Raw genomic sequence first — 15754 nt, forward strand, 5'->3', positions numbered from 1 at the left:
TCTCCCTAAGAGCAACCGCTCTTCTGAGGAGCAACGGCTCTCCCGAGGAGCCATGGCTCTCCCTAAGAGCAACCGCTCTCCCGAGGAGCCATGGCTCTCCCTAAGAGCAACCGCTCTTCTGAGGAGCCATGGCTCTCCCTAAGAGCAACCGCTCTTCTGAGGAGCCATGGCTCTCCCTGAGAGCAACCGCTCTTCTGAGGAGCAACATCTCTTCTGAGGAGCTACTCAAATACTCTTTGAGATTTGACTGAATTTAAGAATTAACAATGAAAAAGTAGCGAAACAATGTATTATTGATGATTTCTTCCGATTAGCCATTTTTGGCACAACTCAAATAAATAAATCTAACAAGTTATAAATATACTAATACTAATTTGCATGTTTACTATTTCTGTTAATAAATGTGGAATATTTATCATTTTGATACTCATGTTCTTACGATTTTATTATAAATATTGCTTGCTAGCGTGCAGAGAAAATGTAAGGTTAAGAAACAGGAGAGGGAAATGTTGACGGTTCTTCATACAAATGCACCATTCAAATTAAAATTAATAGCATAGCATGAGAGGAAATTCGCTATTTATACTTTTGAGTTAAACACAAGGCTCAACGTAGTTGCCAGGGAAGAGGCCAGTGATTCCGTCCATCACACCTTCCCACCAGCCATCGTCATTCTTCTTCAGCACGTAGATGACTGAGTTCTCCTGGAAGCTTAGCTCGTCCTCTTTGTCTGCGTAGTAATCGTAAATAGCAACAACTGAAACAATAATTTAAAACATACAATTATAAATTAGATTAATAATTTTGATTTAAAACAGGAGTAAAAACATTACTTTTTGTATAAATGATGATTTGATCAAAATCGGGGTTTGGGCTAAAATTGTGTTCCGCCTTTTCATACATTTATTACCTTTCTCCATGTAATTCTTTGGCACCCATCCGGGCAGTCCGGCGTCTTCAGGCACAATTCCCATCGAGCTTCGTCCGTAGCCGTACGAAGGGGGCAGCTGCTGCGAATCAGGCATTGGAGGCGGCGGCAGTGGCGGCGAGCCCTGGCCACCTCTCATCATATGCAGATGGTGAGTCAGGTCATCCACACCACCTCCCTGGTGCACCAAAGGAGATGGCGGAGCTGCGCAATCAAATGATAAAATTAGTCTTCCAGCTGCAGGAAAATTAGTAAAAAAACTGACGAGGCATGCTCATGTGAGTGTCGAGCGGGAAGCTGCTGGGCAGCGGACCTCCTGATGTTGGGGGCGGAGGTGGAGGCGGCGTTTGCGGGTGGTTTTGGTTGTGAGACTGGTTCCCATGGTTGATTGGATGCACCATACCGATCTGGATAAAAAAAATTAGTAACAAGATTAATAATGGTTTGATGAGATGATGGTTCAAAAATTAAAAAATAAATAAATAATAAAAAAAAATTACGGACACTTCATTGAACACCAACTCGAGTGACTTTTGATGTGTTGGTCAATTCATAATATTAAATAACATTAAACTAAAGATCATTTGTTTTCAACATCAGAAATTAAAATAAATAATGTTGATTAACTCAATTCTACAATCTTATTTGTTGCAATTATCTAGACATAATTTAAAAGTCGAAGTATTTTTTTGAAATTTTAGAATTTAATCAAGTCAGGAAAATTTTAATTGCTATTGAGATAAACCTTACTAAGGTTAGAAAAGGACTTTTTCACCAACTTTTTTTGACGAAAATTTTATATAGTAGAGATTTAAGATTAGAAACCAATTCCTCACCTGAGGGGGTCCTGGGGCCGACGTACATGAGGGATTTGGATTTTGCTGGTGGTGCGAGGTGTGGTGGGGGTGCGGCAGGGTGTGGGTGAGCAGCTGGCTGGTGGGCTGCATGGGCAGGGTGCTGTAGCCAGGGCCGAGGCCGACAACGCCCCTGTTTTGCTCGATGCTGCGTCTCGGGTGGCCCATGGGGAAGTTGGGGGCGTAGTGGCTGGGCACCTGGGGCGGCGCCACCGCCGGGGGCGTCCTGTACTCGCGCGAACCTTTGCTCAGGGTGCCCATGTTGCGGATGGCCTGAGGAGGCGTCGGCGGCTTGGTGGTGGGCGGTGGGCCGACGGTCTGGCCCTGGATGGCCGAGGTGACAATGGCGCCCTGGCTGGAGCCGCGTTTTGAGCGAGGGGTGCCACCCTGAGCGATCGCCGTCGCCTGCTGACTGTGCGACATTGCGGGCGAGTGAACCCCGTGGCCCAGGTTGTCCAGGGCGTTGTAGTCGATGGGCCGACGGACATACTTGATTGGCTTCTCAGGATTGGCCGGGGCGATTATCTTGAACTGGCGGTTTGTTGTCTTGCTGGCCGTGAGCACTCCTATTTCTCGCCGTGCCACTTTTTCTTTGTGAATCATCACCGTCTACAAAAATAAGGGAAAAATTAGCAATTTTCACAGTTTCTTTATTACATTTTTAATAATTTCTTTGCAAGCTCTGCTCCAAATAATTGGGAAGTATTGCTGAGCATTACTTAAGTGAAGATAAAATTAGTGTTGAAAAAATAAATAATAAAAATTAGTTCTGGAAGTTTAAAACTGTAAGTTAAATTAAAATATTTTTATAATTTATTTTTTTAATGAAAATAACGAAATTAACTATCAAGCAATGTTTTTCCTACATTTGATCAAAATTATTCTTATCTAACATTGCAAACATTTTAGAGTTTCCACACACAAAACTTCGTATTTATAGCACTTTTTACTAATTTAAAGTATTAAGCATAAAATATAATTGCATAAGGAATTTAAGGTGGTTAATTTCTTCGTTAATTTAAAAGTTTTTATTATTAGATAATAGTGATAATACCATTGCTTGATTCCTCTCCTGATTATCAAAGTTTTTTATAAAAATTAGTACAAATTAGACTTGCATTTTTATATGATTTATGATTTATATGAAAATATTGGTCTGAAAAGAATAATAATAATAACAGAACATTGCGGTTTTCTACAAAAACTTGTTCCCCCCCCCCTCCAGATCCCTGACAAATTATTTACTTGAGAAAGATGGTTCATCTGACTCTCCATGTCAGCCAACTGCGAGCCCTGCAGTTCGAGCAGCTGCAGGAAGTTGTAGGCGAGGGTGTTGATCTGATAGGCCACCGACGCCAGACTCTGTGTGGTGTAGCTCTTGGTGTCCTCGAGGGCCGCCCGCTTGTTCTCCGACTGGTAGTAATTCTCCTCGCAGTACTCGGCCACCCGCTGCAGGTTTTGGTGGCTGTCGGACAGACTGGCGCGGCCCTCGGGCAGCTCGGTGGAAAGAAGGGCGGCCAGCTCGGCGAGGTGTTCGGTGTCGCTGCCCAGCTCGGAGCCTCCGCGCGCCCCGACCATCATTCTGCCCACTGCGGGGTTCGCCGCTGCTGCGTTTCAAAAAGGCAATTAATTATTAATTTATTGAGACAAAAAATGAAAAACAATGGAAATGGGGACAAGTTTTTGCCTGGCAGTCAGGCCTTTAAAAGGAGAAGACCAACTTGGGCGGGCGGACTTGGGCAGCGGCGGCGGCTGCAGTTCAGCCAAGTCTGGAGGAGGAGGTAGAAAATCAGGTTCGTCCTCCGGAATGGCCGGAGGAGGGGCTGGAAAATCAGGTTTGTCGTCCAAGTCTGCGGGGGGAGGGGGTGGAAGATCAGGTTGCTCGTCCAGGTCGGGAGGGGGTGGGAAGCCACTCAGGTCACCGAGACTCTCCAAGGTGAGCTCGAGTGCCTTCAGGTCAAAATCAAAATCCATATTTTGCAACTATATGTAAAAAAATATTCCGACACCGAGGAGTTGCGTGAAGGCAGTGGTTAACGGCGGAAAGCGCGATACATACGCGGAGGGACCGACAAAAGTTATCTAATTTCCAGGCATAAACGACGGTTTCCTCTCTTGCGGGCGACAAAAGGGACCGACGACATACTGGGGCGTGTCTTTGAATTTATATTTTATCCCTTAATTCATTATCAATTTTTGGTAAGGCTAGGATCATAGTTTAAGACGGATATTATACATAATTTTACTTTCTAAATTTTTAGGACTGATTTCTAGAAGGTCGCGATAGAACCGAAACCAAAGCTGAATTTGTGATAAACAGACGGCTCGGTGATAAGGGCGTTGTTTGCGGCCGGAATCAAATGCATGGTTTCATGTCGGTTTTTCGGCGGAAACGCACCCAAGCTGTGAATTTCCTCTGTTAAGGGCATGCAAGATTAGTCGACCAACCCACCAGAGTTATGGAAAGAATTCCACATAGCACTGATTTACTCTTTTTCCGGTGCTGGAGCGGCTTTAGAGCGGCGTTACAAAATTGATGATTAACAGTGGGTCGCCATTTTGAAATTGTGACGTTTTGTTGTAAATTATTTATATTTATTTACGTTTTGATCCAAGTCTACCAACATTAATGTCATAAATATAATTTTGATTTTTCATTCAATAAAGAGCGAGATGTTTTAAATTTGAATGAAAAGAAGAGCATAAATGTAATTTATTTTTATGGGGCGCTCATTTTTAATTTATTGGATTTGGGCTTTATTAAATAGCTATTTAATTAACAACGTTTGGTTGGCTCTGATTTTTTATATTGAAACACCGCGGCAAGTCGATCCTGATCAAGGAGATTGTGTGGGTTAGATAATTATTCCCATTCCAGGCGAATTTTTCTCGGGGGAACCTGAGTGATTTCTCATGCTGCCTGGGACTGCGAGTGAAGGCTTGTTCTTTGCGTAAGTCAGCCGGGGGCCGCAGGATTTCGAGTTGCATTTGCAGGGTGTTTGCATTTTGCACCCCAGTTGTACGCAAAAACGCTAAATAAAAAATCCTTCTTTGATCAAAAAAGTCCTGAATATATTATTTTTTTTGTCACATGGACAATTGGACACGTTGGACACCATGGTACATGAGTTTCTGTTAAGAAACTCAGAACGAAGATATAAATTAAGCGAGTTAAGTTAATATAATTCGTATTGTGGAAAAATGGAGGGATGGCACTCCTAAGGAGACGGCGCTCCTGAGGAGTCGGCGCTCCTGAAGCAGCAAATGAATGTAAAAATTAAAAATAATTAGTATTCACATTATGGAGTCAAAAATAAAAAATTAATTTTTGAAATTTTATTGTAATTGTTCTTTTATTTCAATTATTTTTATTATTTATTCTTCTTGGTCAATAAAAATGATGAAAGACAAGTATGATGAAATTCAGCCATTTTTGGGTCACCTAAATAATCATTTAAAGTACAATAAAAAAATAAAGATCATAATAATAATCATTTTAAGTACAAAAATACATCACATTTTCTCTTTTTATCATTAATTACACTCAATGCGCATTCATATTTTGAATTAATTTAACTTTCTCAACTGACCAAATTATTTTACAATTCAAATAGAAATAGTATTCCAGAATATCATATAAAGTTTTAGAATGGCAGTAGAATGGGTTTTGTTTTTATTCCCTTTGCCTCATATGGTGAGAATAGTTTGCTCGACCGATAACGAATTAATTTAATTAAATAATTTATGTAAATCACAACTGACATTTAAAAGTCAAACACAAACTAAAAAAGAGTAACGCCCTGAAAAAAGGCTTTATCCAAGAAGTCACTGATCAGTTCAACAAAGAAAAAAAACGTAGTATATCACACGCACTGTGAGAGTGAGTGTGTGTTTGTCTGCAAATCAAACAACACAGGTCCATTTTGATTAAGTTGGTCGCACAGACAGACACAGCTCGCAGCTCGTTCGGAAAGAGAACTTCTTTCTTCGCCTCTCTTCGCCGACTTTTTGGCGGCTCGAGTGTGAGAGGAGGTTTGTTTGTGTGTGGGTTTGCACAAAATTAGGGTTAATACAAATGGGTGGGACACGTCGTGTTAGTGGCATGGCTTGAACACATAAGAAATGTTGCTGAAGTGGTGGTGGTAGTGATGGGGGATGATTTGGCGGCTCAGCACAGGGTGTGCTTTCAGCTGGGCTTGACGCGCTTCCTCGGCGGGCCGATCGGAGGTATCTGCTGGGTGGCTAGGGAACGAAAGGCCTCGGCGATGAGGTGTGGGTGGGACTGCACCATGCTCTTCCAGCCGGCAGTCTCCATCACGTCGGTCGCGTGCCTGCAATCAGCACCAGCATAGCGGGTCACACATCTGATCAAAGCGAGAAACAAAATCAACCAAACGAACTACATCGTCAATGAAAGGTGCAGAAGGCAGAAACTGTTGTGACTTGTTTTCTCCCCATCAAATTGAATCAATTAAATATCCAAGATTTGAAAAAAAGCAACAGATTTTTTTTTTTCAAAACAGGACAAACTACGTTTTTTTTTCTAAAGCACACCCCACTACCAAACAAAACAAGTCACACAATTCTGATCTGTACCAAACAAGAGACTATATGGATTGTAACTCAATACTAACGTGTTGATAAACTCGATGGCCTGCGCCTTCAGTTGGTCTGCGCTGTGCAGGTCGGCGAGGATCAGGGTGTCAGCCACGTTTTCTATGCTCAGGTTGGTGCACAGGGCCTCCTCGCACATGACCTTGAGTCTGTCCAGCGCGTACTTGTCAGCGGCGGCCAGCAGGTCGTTGGCCATCTTGTCCAGGCAGGTTGCCCGTCCGGTGTAGATGAAGCGCAGCATTTCGCGCAGCACCTCGTGGTCCACGTCTGCGATCTCGACTCGATTGTGTTTCCGCTCTTCCATCTCGAGCTCGAACATGGCAGCAAACACAGGACTCCGAGCTGCAAGAAAGCCAAAGTTAATCTTACGTTTAAAAGAAAAAATTTTTATAATTTTTTTGCGAAATTTTTTCATACTCACCAGCTTGGATGGCTTTAAGTGCGTGGAACTCTCTTCATGTCACGGCCAGCGTGACATCACCTAACTTCTGGTTCTCAAAGAGCAAAACCCAAAGTCGGGTGAGAAAAAGAGCCGCGTTCGAGACTTCTTGCTATAAAATTCAGATATATTTTAGAAATAATTGAATATCTATTTCACCCTCTTTTAACTGTGATGCAAAATTTACATTTTTGTGCAAATTAGTTCATTTTAAGTCAGATTATGTTTCTATTTTTCATTTACAGCTGTAAATGTAAAATTTTGTTACTGTAATTTTTTTTTAAATTTTGAATACACACACCACTAGTAATTTTTAATGAAAAACGCACAGCCGTCTCTCTTAGTTGCGGAAAAACACCCAGTATTTTGATACAATTTAAGAAAATTTGGATTCGAAAGGTTTAAATCTATTGCAGGATTATTCAGAAGTGCTGCAGGCCAAAAAAATCAAGCACATATAATAATAATATAGGTTATTAAAATAATTATTTTGGAACCTTTTCTTTTACACACAGCTGATGGAAAAGTGTGGAATGTAAACAAATAAAATGTGCTCGCTGACGTCACCAGTGCACAAATCTGATTGGCTATGGCGGAGCTCGTCCATGAAATATGATTGGCTCGATTAGTCATGTGACAGCGGCCATAATATTATGGACAGAGAGAGCGCCACACCACCACAGTACAGTCACAGGCCGGGGGCCGCAGGATTTCGTGTTGAGAAGGGTGTTTGCATTGCACCCTAGTTGTACGCAAAAGCGTTTAATACAAAATCCTTTTACAAAAGATTTAGTGGCGAGAGTCGCCGATTCTCTTCCTTTTCCTGCTCTCCTTGCCTGGAGCCACTCAAGGTGCTTAATTAAAGGATATGCACCTTGGAGCCACTTAATGGTCAAGCATCGACCCCCTTAAACGCCCAAGACACATTTTTCAATGAAAAAAAGGCTCACAAAATTTCAGTTTCAGATGAACATGCAATTTTTAACTAATTATAATTCTTATTTATTGATTTTTTACAAATATGGATTTAATACGAGATCGGGAGATAAATTTTTAATTTTCCACTGCCATAATTATCCCCACAACGAATTTGGCTCTACGATAATAAAAGGGTTTAAAATGTGTAAAAAAATTTTATGTGACGTAGATGAGGTAAAAGTGACTCACCCTTTGTTTTGCTTCAGGGGATGCTGCTGATGTAGGGGATGGGGATGGGCTGGATCAGTTGCGTCACTTTCATCTTCAGAGGTGCAGGGTCAAATTTTAAAAATCCTTGTCTTTTAAAATTTTATAAAAAAATTGTATAATTTAATTTTTTTTTAAATTTTTTAAAAACTTTTTATATTTTTTTTCTTTTTTTTTAGTTTTTAAAATAAATGTAGTCATTGTTTATGTCCTGAAATTGCTGCAATGAAAACACATAAATTTTTAGTGTAATTCATAGAAACAGCAAAACTAAACTTGGAAAAAAACTAGTCATAATTAAGAAGCCCAACAAGCATAAGCCATAAGGCAGACTAAGCTGATTACTTTGATCAGGAGTCGAACGCTAATAAATAATTACTTTGCATTTGTCTTCAATGATCGTTCAGCACATGGGCCTTTGCATTGACCATGAGAGGTTTTTTCCTGCAGATGCAGCAGCAGGTTTCTCTGTTATCCTTGTATGCCGGGAAGTGTCTGTGGTCCACATCATCAATGTGTGTCTTCAGCTCATCCCTGGGGGGAAAAAAATATAAATAGTAAATATCCAACCACAAATGTATATACGGTGTCAAACTCACAGGTTGCGGAACGATTTGTGACATAAATCAACAAATGGGCAGTAAATAAGAGGAACTATCATATTATGCAAAACCCTGACATGGCGAGGCAAATTTTTGCGTTGTTTAATCACCCTATTGCATTGAAAACAACGAATGCTCTGCTGAAATAATAAAAGTAAAAGATAACCATATAGTTGCAATTACAATGTAAAAAAAAATAAAAATTTACTGGTTCTTCATTATCGGCCGGAGGACTTGGAGGTGTATGAGGCTCGTCATTTGGAGTGGCAGCAGCTGTGGGGCTCTCTGGTTGAGGATTGGGCGGCCCGTTTCCGCCGCCGGTCAGGTGACCGCCTTCCAGCTCCTTGCTAGAAAATATTTTTTGTTGAAAAAAAAAATTAGCTGGAGACTTTTATTAATTAATTACCTGGGTTGGTGCCGTTTTCTCAGCAAACGGATCACCGCCATTATGATAGCGATGGCTGTTATCAATGCTACGACAGTGCCGAAACCAACAGCAAATGTCAAGCCCTCATCTGTAAATATAATTTAGTGGGACGAAATTTAATAATAAAAAAATAACAATGCCTTTCACGCTGGTTTCTTTTTTAGCAACCTCTGACGAGATGTCCATTTTGATAGTTTTCAAGATACACCTTTTGAGGCTCACACCAACACAGAACACAGACAGGCGAAGGGTCAGCCCAAGGTCAGCCGGGTCAGGGAGCGAAAATTACGCCAAAGTCACCGCTGTGACAGGTGGTTTTGGAGAAGCGTTCAGGGGATAAGGCTCAATATCCCGTGCGCTGCTCGCAACGCGCATGCTCAGAGTTAGTACAGGGACTTGAGAGCGCGCGAGTCAGATAGAAAAGAGCTTTTTGATGGAGCCTTTGGAGCCCGTCTGTGCAACACAAACGCCTTCTGACTGCCACCTGACCGTCTCGGCGATGTGAAATGGTGAAATGCAGAAATTGTAGAATCAAATCGTGTTCACGCGTGACACTGCGGCGACGGCAAAAACTCCATTCGCCTCTCGCATTCCAGAATAGATGAAATTTTTCAAAATTTTTAAATTTTCCTAAAATTGCTGTCGGTAAGCATGTCAACAATGCTCAATCCAGTATCCAATAATAAAGTTTCTTGTTAGCTGCCTTAAATTAAGCTTTAACTGATATCGCCGATGTTCGTTTCAAAGGGGAAAAAATTTGATTGGTCTAGATAATTAATTAAAAATACATAAACATAAGCATCACAATGAATATAATCATGGTTGGTCACTATATAAGGCAAACGGAATAAAAACTAAATATACATTCTATTATATTATTTATTATATTCTACACTACTGGTTCTATTTTAATTGAAAAATATTTTGGTTTAAAAACGCAATTGAGAAAGTATATTTTAATTTATTCAAATATGAATGAGCATTGCGCGTAATTAACGACAAAAATGAAAATGGGCCGTATTTTTTAATATACTTAATATGATTATTAGGAAAATAATTTATTCAGTCGACCAAAAAATGGCTGATTTTCTTCGCATTTGTCTTTTTTATCATATAATTGCATTGGATTAATAAAATTGCAAAATGTAATTTTTTATTTACGACTCCACAATAGGAGCTCTTTTATTATTTTTACAGGTTTAATTTGTACATTCATTTGCTGCCGAAAGGGTAACAAACAAAGAATTTTGAATGTCTCGTAATTTACATTTTCTCATAATGATGTAGTAACTGCGCGTTTTTCACCTACTCAAAGAAATGATCATCATTTTTGTCTAATACACATTACAAAGGAAACTTGTCGATCGCGTTTTTAAAATTTATTAATTATTCTCTTCACATTCAACTTTTAGCATTAGGAACAAAAAATCGAAACAGACAATTATGTAATTATTACTTTCCATTCGTAATTAGTGCTTTAAGTGCTCGTGGCAGTATTGTTTGTACAACTAAAAATAATTTTTGCAAAGTAACGCGTAGTATCAGAAGCGCGGAATACTCTCTTTTAACTGGAGGAAAGCACAGCAATATCATTCATTTTTACAGATTCTGAGGATTTTGTGATTCTTGATCAGTTTTTTTTTTTTAATTTCTTTGAATTATATCTTAAGAGGAGGGAATTGCAACACGTTTGACGTGAATCTTCATTCAATTTTCATCACTTGTAATTGAGGAGGAGGGTCGTATACATCTGGACACTACGGCTGACGGGGGAGGTATAGAAACTTTTTTCATCTTCAGATTTGAGCCTCGAACGGTTTTCAGGATTGTCTTCTAAAAATAAATCAAGAAAGCGGTTCAATGAATAAAAAAGAGGAAACTGCGTGTTTTTGCAAAAATTATTCTGGGGAAAAAATCAAGCGACTTTTTACATAAATACAGAACCAGAGAGGAGAAATGCAGCGTTTTGTCAAAAGAGATATCAAGAAGAAAAGTGAGTCAGTGAGTTTTCAATGTGGCTGGTTTGTCCGTTGAATTACAATTTGAAGAGGGAAATGCGCCAAATTTCAGGGTGCACAATTTGCTCGCACTTTATCGTCTCGGAGAAAAATTGGTAAAAAATACTGTCCAAGTTGGCACAATCGAGGAGAGGTCAACGGTATTTTTTTATAACATTAAAAAATGGTCTTTCTCTTTTCAACAATTTTATCAAATCCCATGCACGATCAAGTGGTTTTTGCCCTTACAACAATTATGTGCTCGCAAATCAGGAGGAAGAGGATGGGGGAAAAACAGTAGTTTGTAACAAACACGGAGGAAAACTACGAGTTAGAAAATCAACATTTTAACAGTAGTTTGTCGTTTTCATTACAAGTGTATGAGATCTAGGGATATTTTAATTTTATATACCCTTCGTGAAAAATTATCATCATCATCCTACAGCAGCAAATTTTACACATTTTTTAAATGGCATCCCCAGCTAACGCTTTTCTACCTTTATTTAGTCACATTTGGAAAAAATGCTTCCCGTCAGAACGATTTCATCATCATCTCGTTTTTTAGTTCACAGGTGGTGAAAAGAGTTTGCTCGACCGACAACGAATTAATTACCATGATATAAGAATCACTACTGACATTTCAAAATCAATCACTAACTAAAAAAGAGTAACGCCCTGAAAATAGGGTTTATCCAAGAAGTCACTTTCAGCACTGATCAGTTCAACAAAGAAAAAAAAACGTAGTATATCACACGCACTGTGAGAGTGAGTGTGTGTTTGTCTGCAAATCAAACAACACAGGTCCATTTTGATTAAGTTGGTCGCACAGACAGACACAGCTCGCAGCTCGTTCGGAAAGAGAACTTCTTTCTTCGCCTCTCTTCGCCGACTTTTTGGCGGCTCGAGTGTGAGAGGAGGTTTGTTTGTGTGTGGGTTTGCACAAAATTAGGGTTAATACAAATGGGTGGGACACGTCGTGTTAGTGGCATGGCTTGAACACATAAGAAATGTTGCTGAAGTGGTGGTGGTAGTGATGGGGGATGATTTGGCGGCTCAGCACAGGGTGTGCTTTCAGCTGGGCTTGACGCGCTACCTCGGCGGGCCGATCGGAGGTATCTGCTGGGTGGCTAGGGAACGAAAGGCCTCGGCGATGAGGTGTGGGTGGGACTGCACCATGCTCTTCCAGCCGGCAGTCTCCATCACGTCGGTCGCGTGCCTGCAATCAGCACCAGCATAGCGGGTCACACATCTGATCAAAGCGAGAAACAAAATCAACCAAACGAACTACATCGTCAATGAAAGGTGCAGAAGGCAGAAACTGTTGTGACTTGTTTTCTCCCCATCAAATTGAATCAATTAAATATCCAAGATTTGAAAAAAGCAACAGATTTTTTTTTCAAAACAGGACAAACTATGTTTTTTTCTAAAGCACACCCCACTACCAAACAAAACAAGTCACACAATTCTGATCTGTACCAAACAAGAGACTATATGGATTGTAACTCAATACTAACGTGTTGATAAACTCGATGGCCTGCGCCTTCAGTTGGTCTGCGCTGTGCAGGTCGGCGAGGATCAGGGTGTCAGCCACGTTTTCTATGCTCAGGTTGGTGCACAGGGCCTCCTCGCACATGACCTTGAGTCTGTCCAGCGCGTACTTGTCAGCGGCGGCCAGCAGGTCGTCGGCCATCTTGTCCAGGCAGGTTGCCTGTCCGGTGTAGATGAAGCGCAGCATTTCGCGCAGCACCTCGTGGTCCACGTCTGCGATCTCGACTCGATTGTGTTTCCGCTCTTCCATCTCGAGCTCGAACATGGCAGCAAACACAGGACTCCGAGCTGCAAGAAAGCCAAAGTTAATCTTACGTTTAAAAGAAAAAATTTTTATAATTTTTTTGCGAAATTTTTTCATACTCACCAGCTTGGATGGCTTTAAGTGCGTGGAACTCTCTTCATGTCACGGCCTGCGTGACATCACCTAACTTCTGGTTCTCAAAGAGCAAAACCCAAAGTCGGGTGAGAAAAAGAGCCGCGTTCGAGACTTCTTGCTATAAAATTCAGATTGATTTTAGAAATAATTGAATATCTATTTCACCCTCTTTTAACTGTGATGCAAAATTTACATTTTTGTGCAAATTAGTTCATTTTAAGTCAGATTATGTTTCTATTTTTCATTTACAGCTGTAAATGTAAAATTTTGTTACTGTACTTTTTTTTAAAATTTGAATACATACACCACTAGTAATTTTTAATGAAAAACGCACAGCCGTCTCTCTTAGTTGCGGAAAAACACCCAGTATTTTGATACAATTTAAGAAAATTTGGATTCGAAAGGTTTAAAACTATTGCAGGATTATTCAGAAGTGCTGCAGGCCAAAAAAATCAAGCACATATAATAATAATATAGGTTATTAAAATAATTATTTTGGAACCTTTTCTTTCACACACAGCTGATGGAAAAGTGTAGAATGTAAACAAATAAAATGTGCTCGCTGACGTCACCAGTGCACAAATCTGATTGGCTATGGCGGAGCTCGTCCATGAAATATGATTGGCTCGATTAGTCATGTGACAGCGGCCATAATATTATGGACAGAGAGAGCGCCACACCACCACAGTAGTCACAGGCCGGGGGCCGCAGGATTTCGTGTTGAGAAGGGTGTTTGCATTGCACCCTAGTTGTACGCAAAAGCGTTTAATACAAAATCCTTTTACAAAAGATTTAGTGGCGAGAGTCGCCGATTCTCTTCCTTTTCCTGCTCTCCTTGCCTGGAGCCACTCAAGGTGCTTAATTAAAGGATGCACCTTGGAGCCACTTAATGGTCAAGCATCGACCCCCTTAAACGCCCAAGACACATTTTTCAATGAAAAAAAGGCTCACAAAATTTCAGTTTCAGATGAACATGCAATTTTTAACTAATTATAATTCTTATTTATTGATTTTTTACAAATATGGATTTAATACGAGATCGGGAGATAAATTTTTAATTTTCCACTGCCATAATTATCCCCACAACGAATTTGGCTCTACGATAATAAAAGGGTTTAAAATGTGTAAAAAAATTTTATGTGACGTAGATGAGGTAAAAGTGACTCACCCTTTGTTTTGCTTCAGGGGATGCTGCTGATGTAGGGGATGGGGATGGGCTGGATCAGTTGCGTCACTTTCATCTTCAGAGGTGCAGGGTCAAATTTTAAAAATCCTTGTCTTTTAAAATTTTATAAAAAAATTGTATAATTTATTTTTTTTTTAAATTTTTTAAAAACTTTTTATATTTTTTTTTCTTTTTTTTTAGTTTTTAAAATAAATGTAGTCATTGTTTATGTCCTGAAATTGCTGCAATGGAAACACATAAATTTTTAGTGTAATTCATAGAAACAGCAAAACTAAACTTGGAAAAAAACTAGTCATAATTAAGAAGCCCAACAAGCATAAGCCATAAGGCAGACTAAGCTGATTACTTTGATCAGGAGTCGAACGCTAATAAATAATTACTTTGCATTTGTCTTCAATGATCGTTCAGCACATGGGCCTTTGCATTGACCATGAGAGGTTTTTTCCTGCAGATGCAGCAGCAGGTTTCTCTGTTATCCTTGTATGCCGGGAAGTGTCTGTGGTCCACATCATCAATGTGTGTCTTCAGCTCATCCCTGGGGGGAAAAAAATATAAATAGTAAATATCCAACCACAAATGTATATACGGTGTCAAACTCACAGGTTGCGGAACGATTTGTGACATAAATCAACAAATGGGCAGTAAATAAGAGGAACTATCATATTATGCAAAACCCTGACATGGCGAGGCAAATTTTTGCGTTGTTTAATCACCCTATTGCATTGAAAACAACGAATGCTCTGCTGAAATAATAAAAGTAAAAGATAACCATATAGTTGCAATTACAATGTAAAAAAAAATAAAAATTTACTGGTTCTTCATTATCGGCCGGAGGACTTGGAGGTGTATGAGGCTCGTCATTTGGTGTGGCAGCAGCTGTGGGGCTCTCTGGTTGAGGATTGGGCGGCCCGTTTCCGCCGCCGGTCAGGTGACCGCCTTCCAGCTCCTTGCTAGAAAATATTTTTTGTTGAAAAAAAAAATTAGCTGGAGACTTTTATTAATTAATTACCTGGGTTGGTGCCGTTTTCTCAGCAAACGGATCACCGCCATTATGATAGCGATGGCTGTTATCAATGCTACGACAGTGCCGAAACCAACAGCAAATGTCAAGCCCTCATCTGTAAATATAATTTAGTGGGACGAAATTTAATAATAAAAAAATAACAATGCCTTTCACGCTGGTTTCTTTTTTAGCAACCTCTGACGAGATGTCCATTTTGATAGTTTTCAAGATACACCTTTTGAGGCTCACACCAACACAGAACACAGACAGGCGAAGGGTCAGCCCAAGGTCAGCCGGGTCAGGGAGCGAAAATTACGCCAAAGTCACCGCTGTGACAGGTGGTTTTGGAGAAGCGTTCAGGGGATAAGGCTCAATATCCCGTGCGCTGCTCGCAACGCGCATGCTCAGAGTTAGTACAGGGACTTGAGAGCGCGCGAGTCAGATAGAAAAGAGCTTTTTGATGGAGCCTTTGGAGCCCGTCTGTGCAACACAAACGCCTTCTGACTGCCACCTGACCGTCTCGGCGATGTGAAATGGTGAAATGCAGAAATTGTAGAATCAAATCGTGTTCACGCGTGACACTGCGGCGACG

At 40.3% G+C, this 15754-nt stretch overlaps 3 protein-coding genes across 15 annotated transcripts; all 3 read right to left on the reverse strand.

Moving 5' to 3' along the window:
* Positions 1 to 418: 418 nt before the first annotated feature.
* Positions 419 to 4357, reverse strand: LOC132198953 (abl interactor 2-like). Of its 6 annotated transcripts, none has more exons than XM_059623300.1 (6): positions 4235 to 4357; positions 3028 to 3389; positions 1765 to 2391; positions 1194 to 1335; positions 902 to 1132; positions 419 to 757 (listed from the first exon to the last, which is right to left on the reverse strand). In XM_059623300.1, the coding sequence occupies exons 1-6, from the start codon at positions 4257 to 4259 to the stop codon at positions 594 to 596; spliced, it is 1551 nt and encodes a 516-aa protein (XP_059479283.1). In that variant the 5' UTR covers positions 4260 to 4357; the 3' UTR covers positions 419 to 593. The 6 variants fall into 6 exon arrangements, with proteins under 6 accessions (XP_059479283.1, XP_059479285.1, XP_059479284.1 ...); XM_059623302.1 differs by having other exon boundaries at positions 4273 to 4346; XM_059623301.1 differs by having other exon boundaries at positions 3028 to 3386; positions 4235 to 4346.
* A 1045-nt stretch (positions 4358 to 5402) lies between these two features.
* LOC132198668 (speckle-type POZ protein B-like) lies at positions 5403 to 9536 on the reverse strand. Of its 5 annotated transcripts, none has more exons than XM_059622824.1 (8): positions 9029 to 9139; positions 8831 to 8969; positions 8620 to 8762; positions 8400 to 8554; positions 8003 to 8240; positions 6818 to 6947; positions 6417 to 6738; positions 5403 to 6113 (listed from the first exon to the last, which is right to left on the reverse strand). In XM_059622824.1, the coding sequence occupies exons 7-8, from the start codon at positions 6713 to 6715 to the stop codon at positions 5969 to 5971; spliced, it is 444 nt and encodes a 147-aa protein (XP_059478807.1). In that variant the 5' UTR covers positions 6716 to 6738; positions 6818 to 6947; positions 8003 to 8240; positions 8400 to 8554; positions 8620 to 8762; positions 8831 to 8969; positions 9029 to 9139; the 3' UTR covers positions 5403 to 5968. The 5 variants fall into 5 exon arrangements, 3 of the variants coding, with proteins under 3 accessions (XP_059478807.1, XP_059478805.1, XP_059478806.1); XM_059622822.1 differs by having other exon boundaries at positions 5403 to 6146; XR_009442006.1 differs by lacking the exon at positions 5403 to 6113 and adding an exon at positions 9190 to 9536 and having other exon boundaries at positions 6719 to 6738; positions 8620 to 8759; positions 9029 to 9137.
* Positions 9537 to 10413: 877 nt separating this feature from the next.
* On the reverse strand, positions 10414 to 15685 carry LOC132198913 (speckle-type POZ protein-like). 4 transcript variants are annotated; one of them, XR_009442060.1, is made up of 8 exons: positions 15330 to 15685; positions 15169 to 15277; positions 14971 to 15109; positions 14760 to 14899; positions 14540 to 14694; positions 14142 to 14380; positions 12962 to 13091; positions 12863 to 12882 (listed from the first exon to the last, which is right to left on the reverse strand). XR_009442060.1 is itself a non-coding variant. In XM_059623211.1 (4 exons), exons 3-4 carry the CDS (start codon positions 12857 to 12859, stop codon positions 12136 to 12138), a joined length of 459 nt encoding a protein of 152 aa, XP_059479194.1. In that variant the 5' UTR covers positions 12860 to 12882; positions 12962 to 13091; positions 13476 to 13548; the 3' UTR covers positions 10414 to 12135. The 4 variants fall into 4 exon arrangements, 2 of the variants coding, with proteins under 2 accessions (XP_059479194.1, XP_059479195.1); XR_009442059.1 differs by having other exon boundaries at positions 14760 to 14902; positions 15330 to 15683; XM_059623211.1 differs by lacking the exons at positions 14142 to 14380; positions 14540 to 14694; positions 14760 to 14899; ... (1 more) ...; positions 15169 to 15277; positions 15330 to 15685 and adding exons at positions 10414 to 12295; positions 13476 to 13548 and having other exon boundaries at positions 12561 to 12882.
* Positions 15686 to 15754: the final 69 nt, after the last annotated feature.

This window comes from Neocloeon triangulifer, unplaced genomic scaffold (genome assembly GCF_031216515.1).
Source record: "Neocloeon triangulifer isolate White Clay Creek 2 clone unplaced genomic scaffold, ASM3121651v1 ptg000013l, whole genome shotgun sequence".
In the NCBI taxonomy this organism is placed as follows: Eukaryota; Metazoa; Arthropoda; class Insecta; order Ephemeroptera; family Baetidae; genus Neocloeon; species Neocloeon triangulifer.

Excerpts from the sequence above, each read along its gene's own strand:
- LOC132198953 (XM_059623297.1), bottom strand. The coding sequence starts at position 3,756 with ATGGATTTTGATTTTGACCTGAAGGCACTCGAGCTCACCTTGGAGAGT. Across the intron at positions 3,390-3,503 it reads GCCCAAGTCCGCCCGCCCAA|CAGCGGCGAACCCCGCAGTG; the intron begins GTTGGTCTTCTC and ends TTTGAAACGCAG. Across the intron at positions 758-901 it reads CATGGAGAAAGGTAATAAAT|TTGTTGCTATTTACGATTAC; the intron begins GTATGAAAAGGC and ends TTATTGTTTCAG.
- LOC132198668 (XM_059622822.1), bottom strand. The coding sequence starts at position 6,715 with ATGTTCGAGCTCGAGATGGAAGAGCGGAAACACAATCGAGTCGAGATC. Across the intron at positions 6,147-6,416 it reads GCCATCGAGTTTATCAACAC|ATGTGTGACCCGCTATGCTG; the intron begins GTTAGTATTGAG and ends CGCTTTGATCAG.
- LOC132198913 (XM_059623211.1), bottom strand. The coding sequence starts at position 12,859 with ATGTTCGAGCTCGAGATGGAAGAGCGGAAACACAATCGAGTCGAGATC. Across the intron at positions 12,296-12,560 it reads GCCATCGAGTTTATCAACAC|ATGTGTGACCCGCTATGCTG; the intron begins GTTAGTATTGAG and ends CGCTTTGATCAG.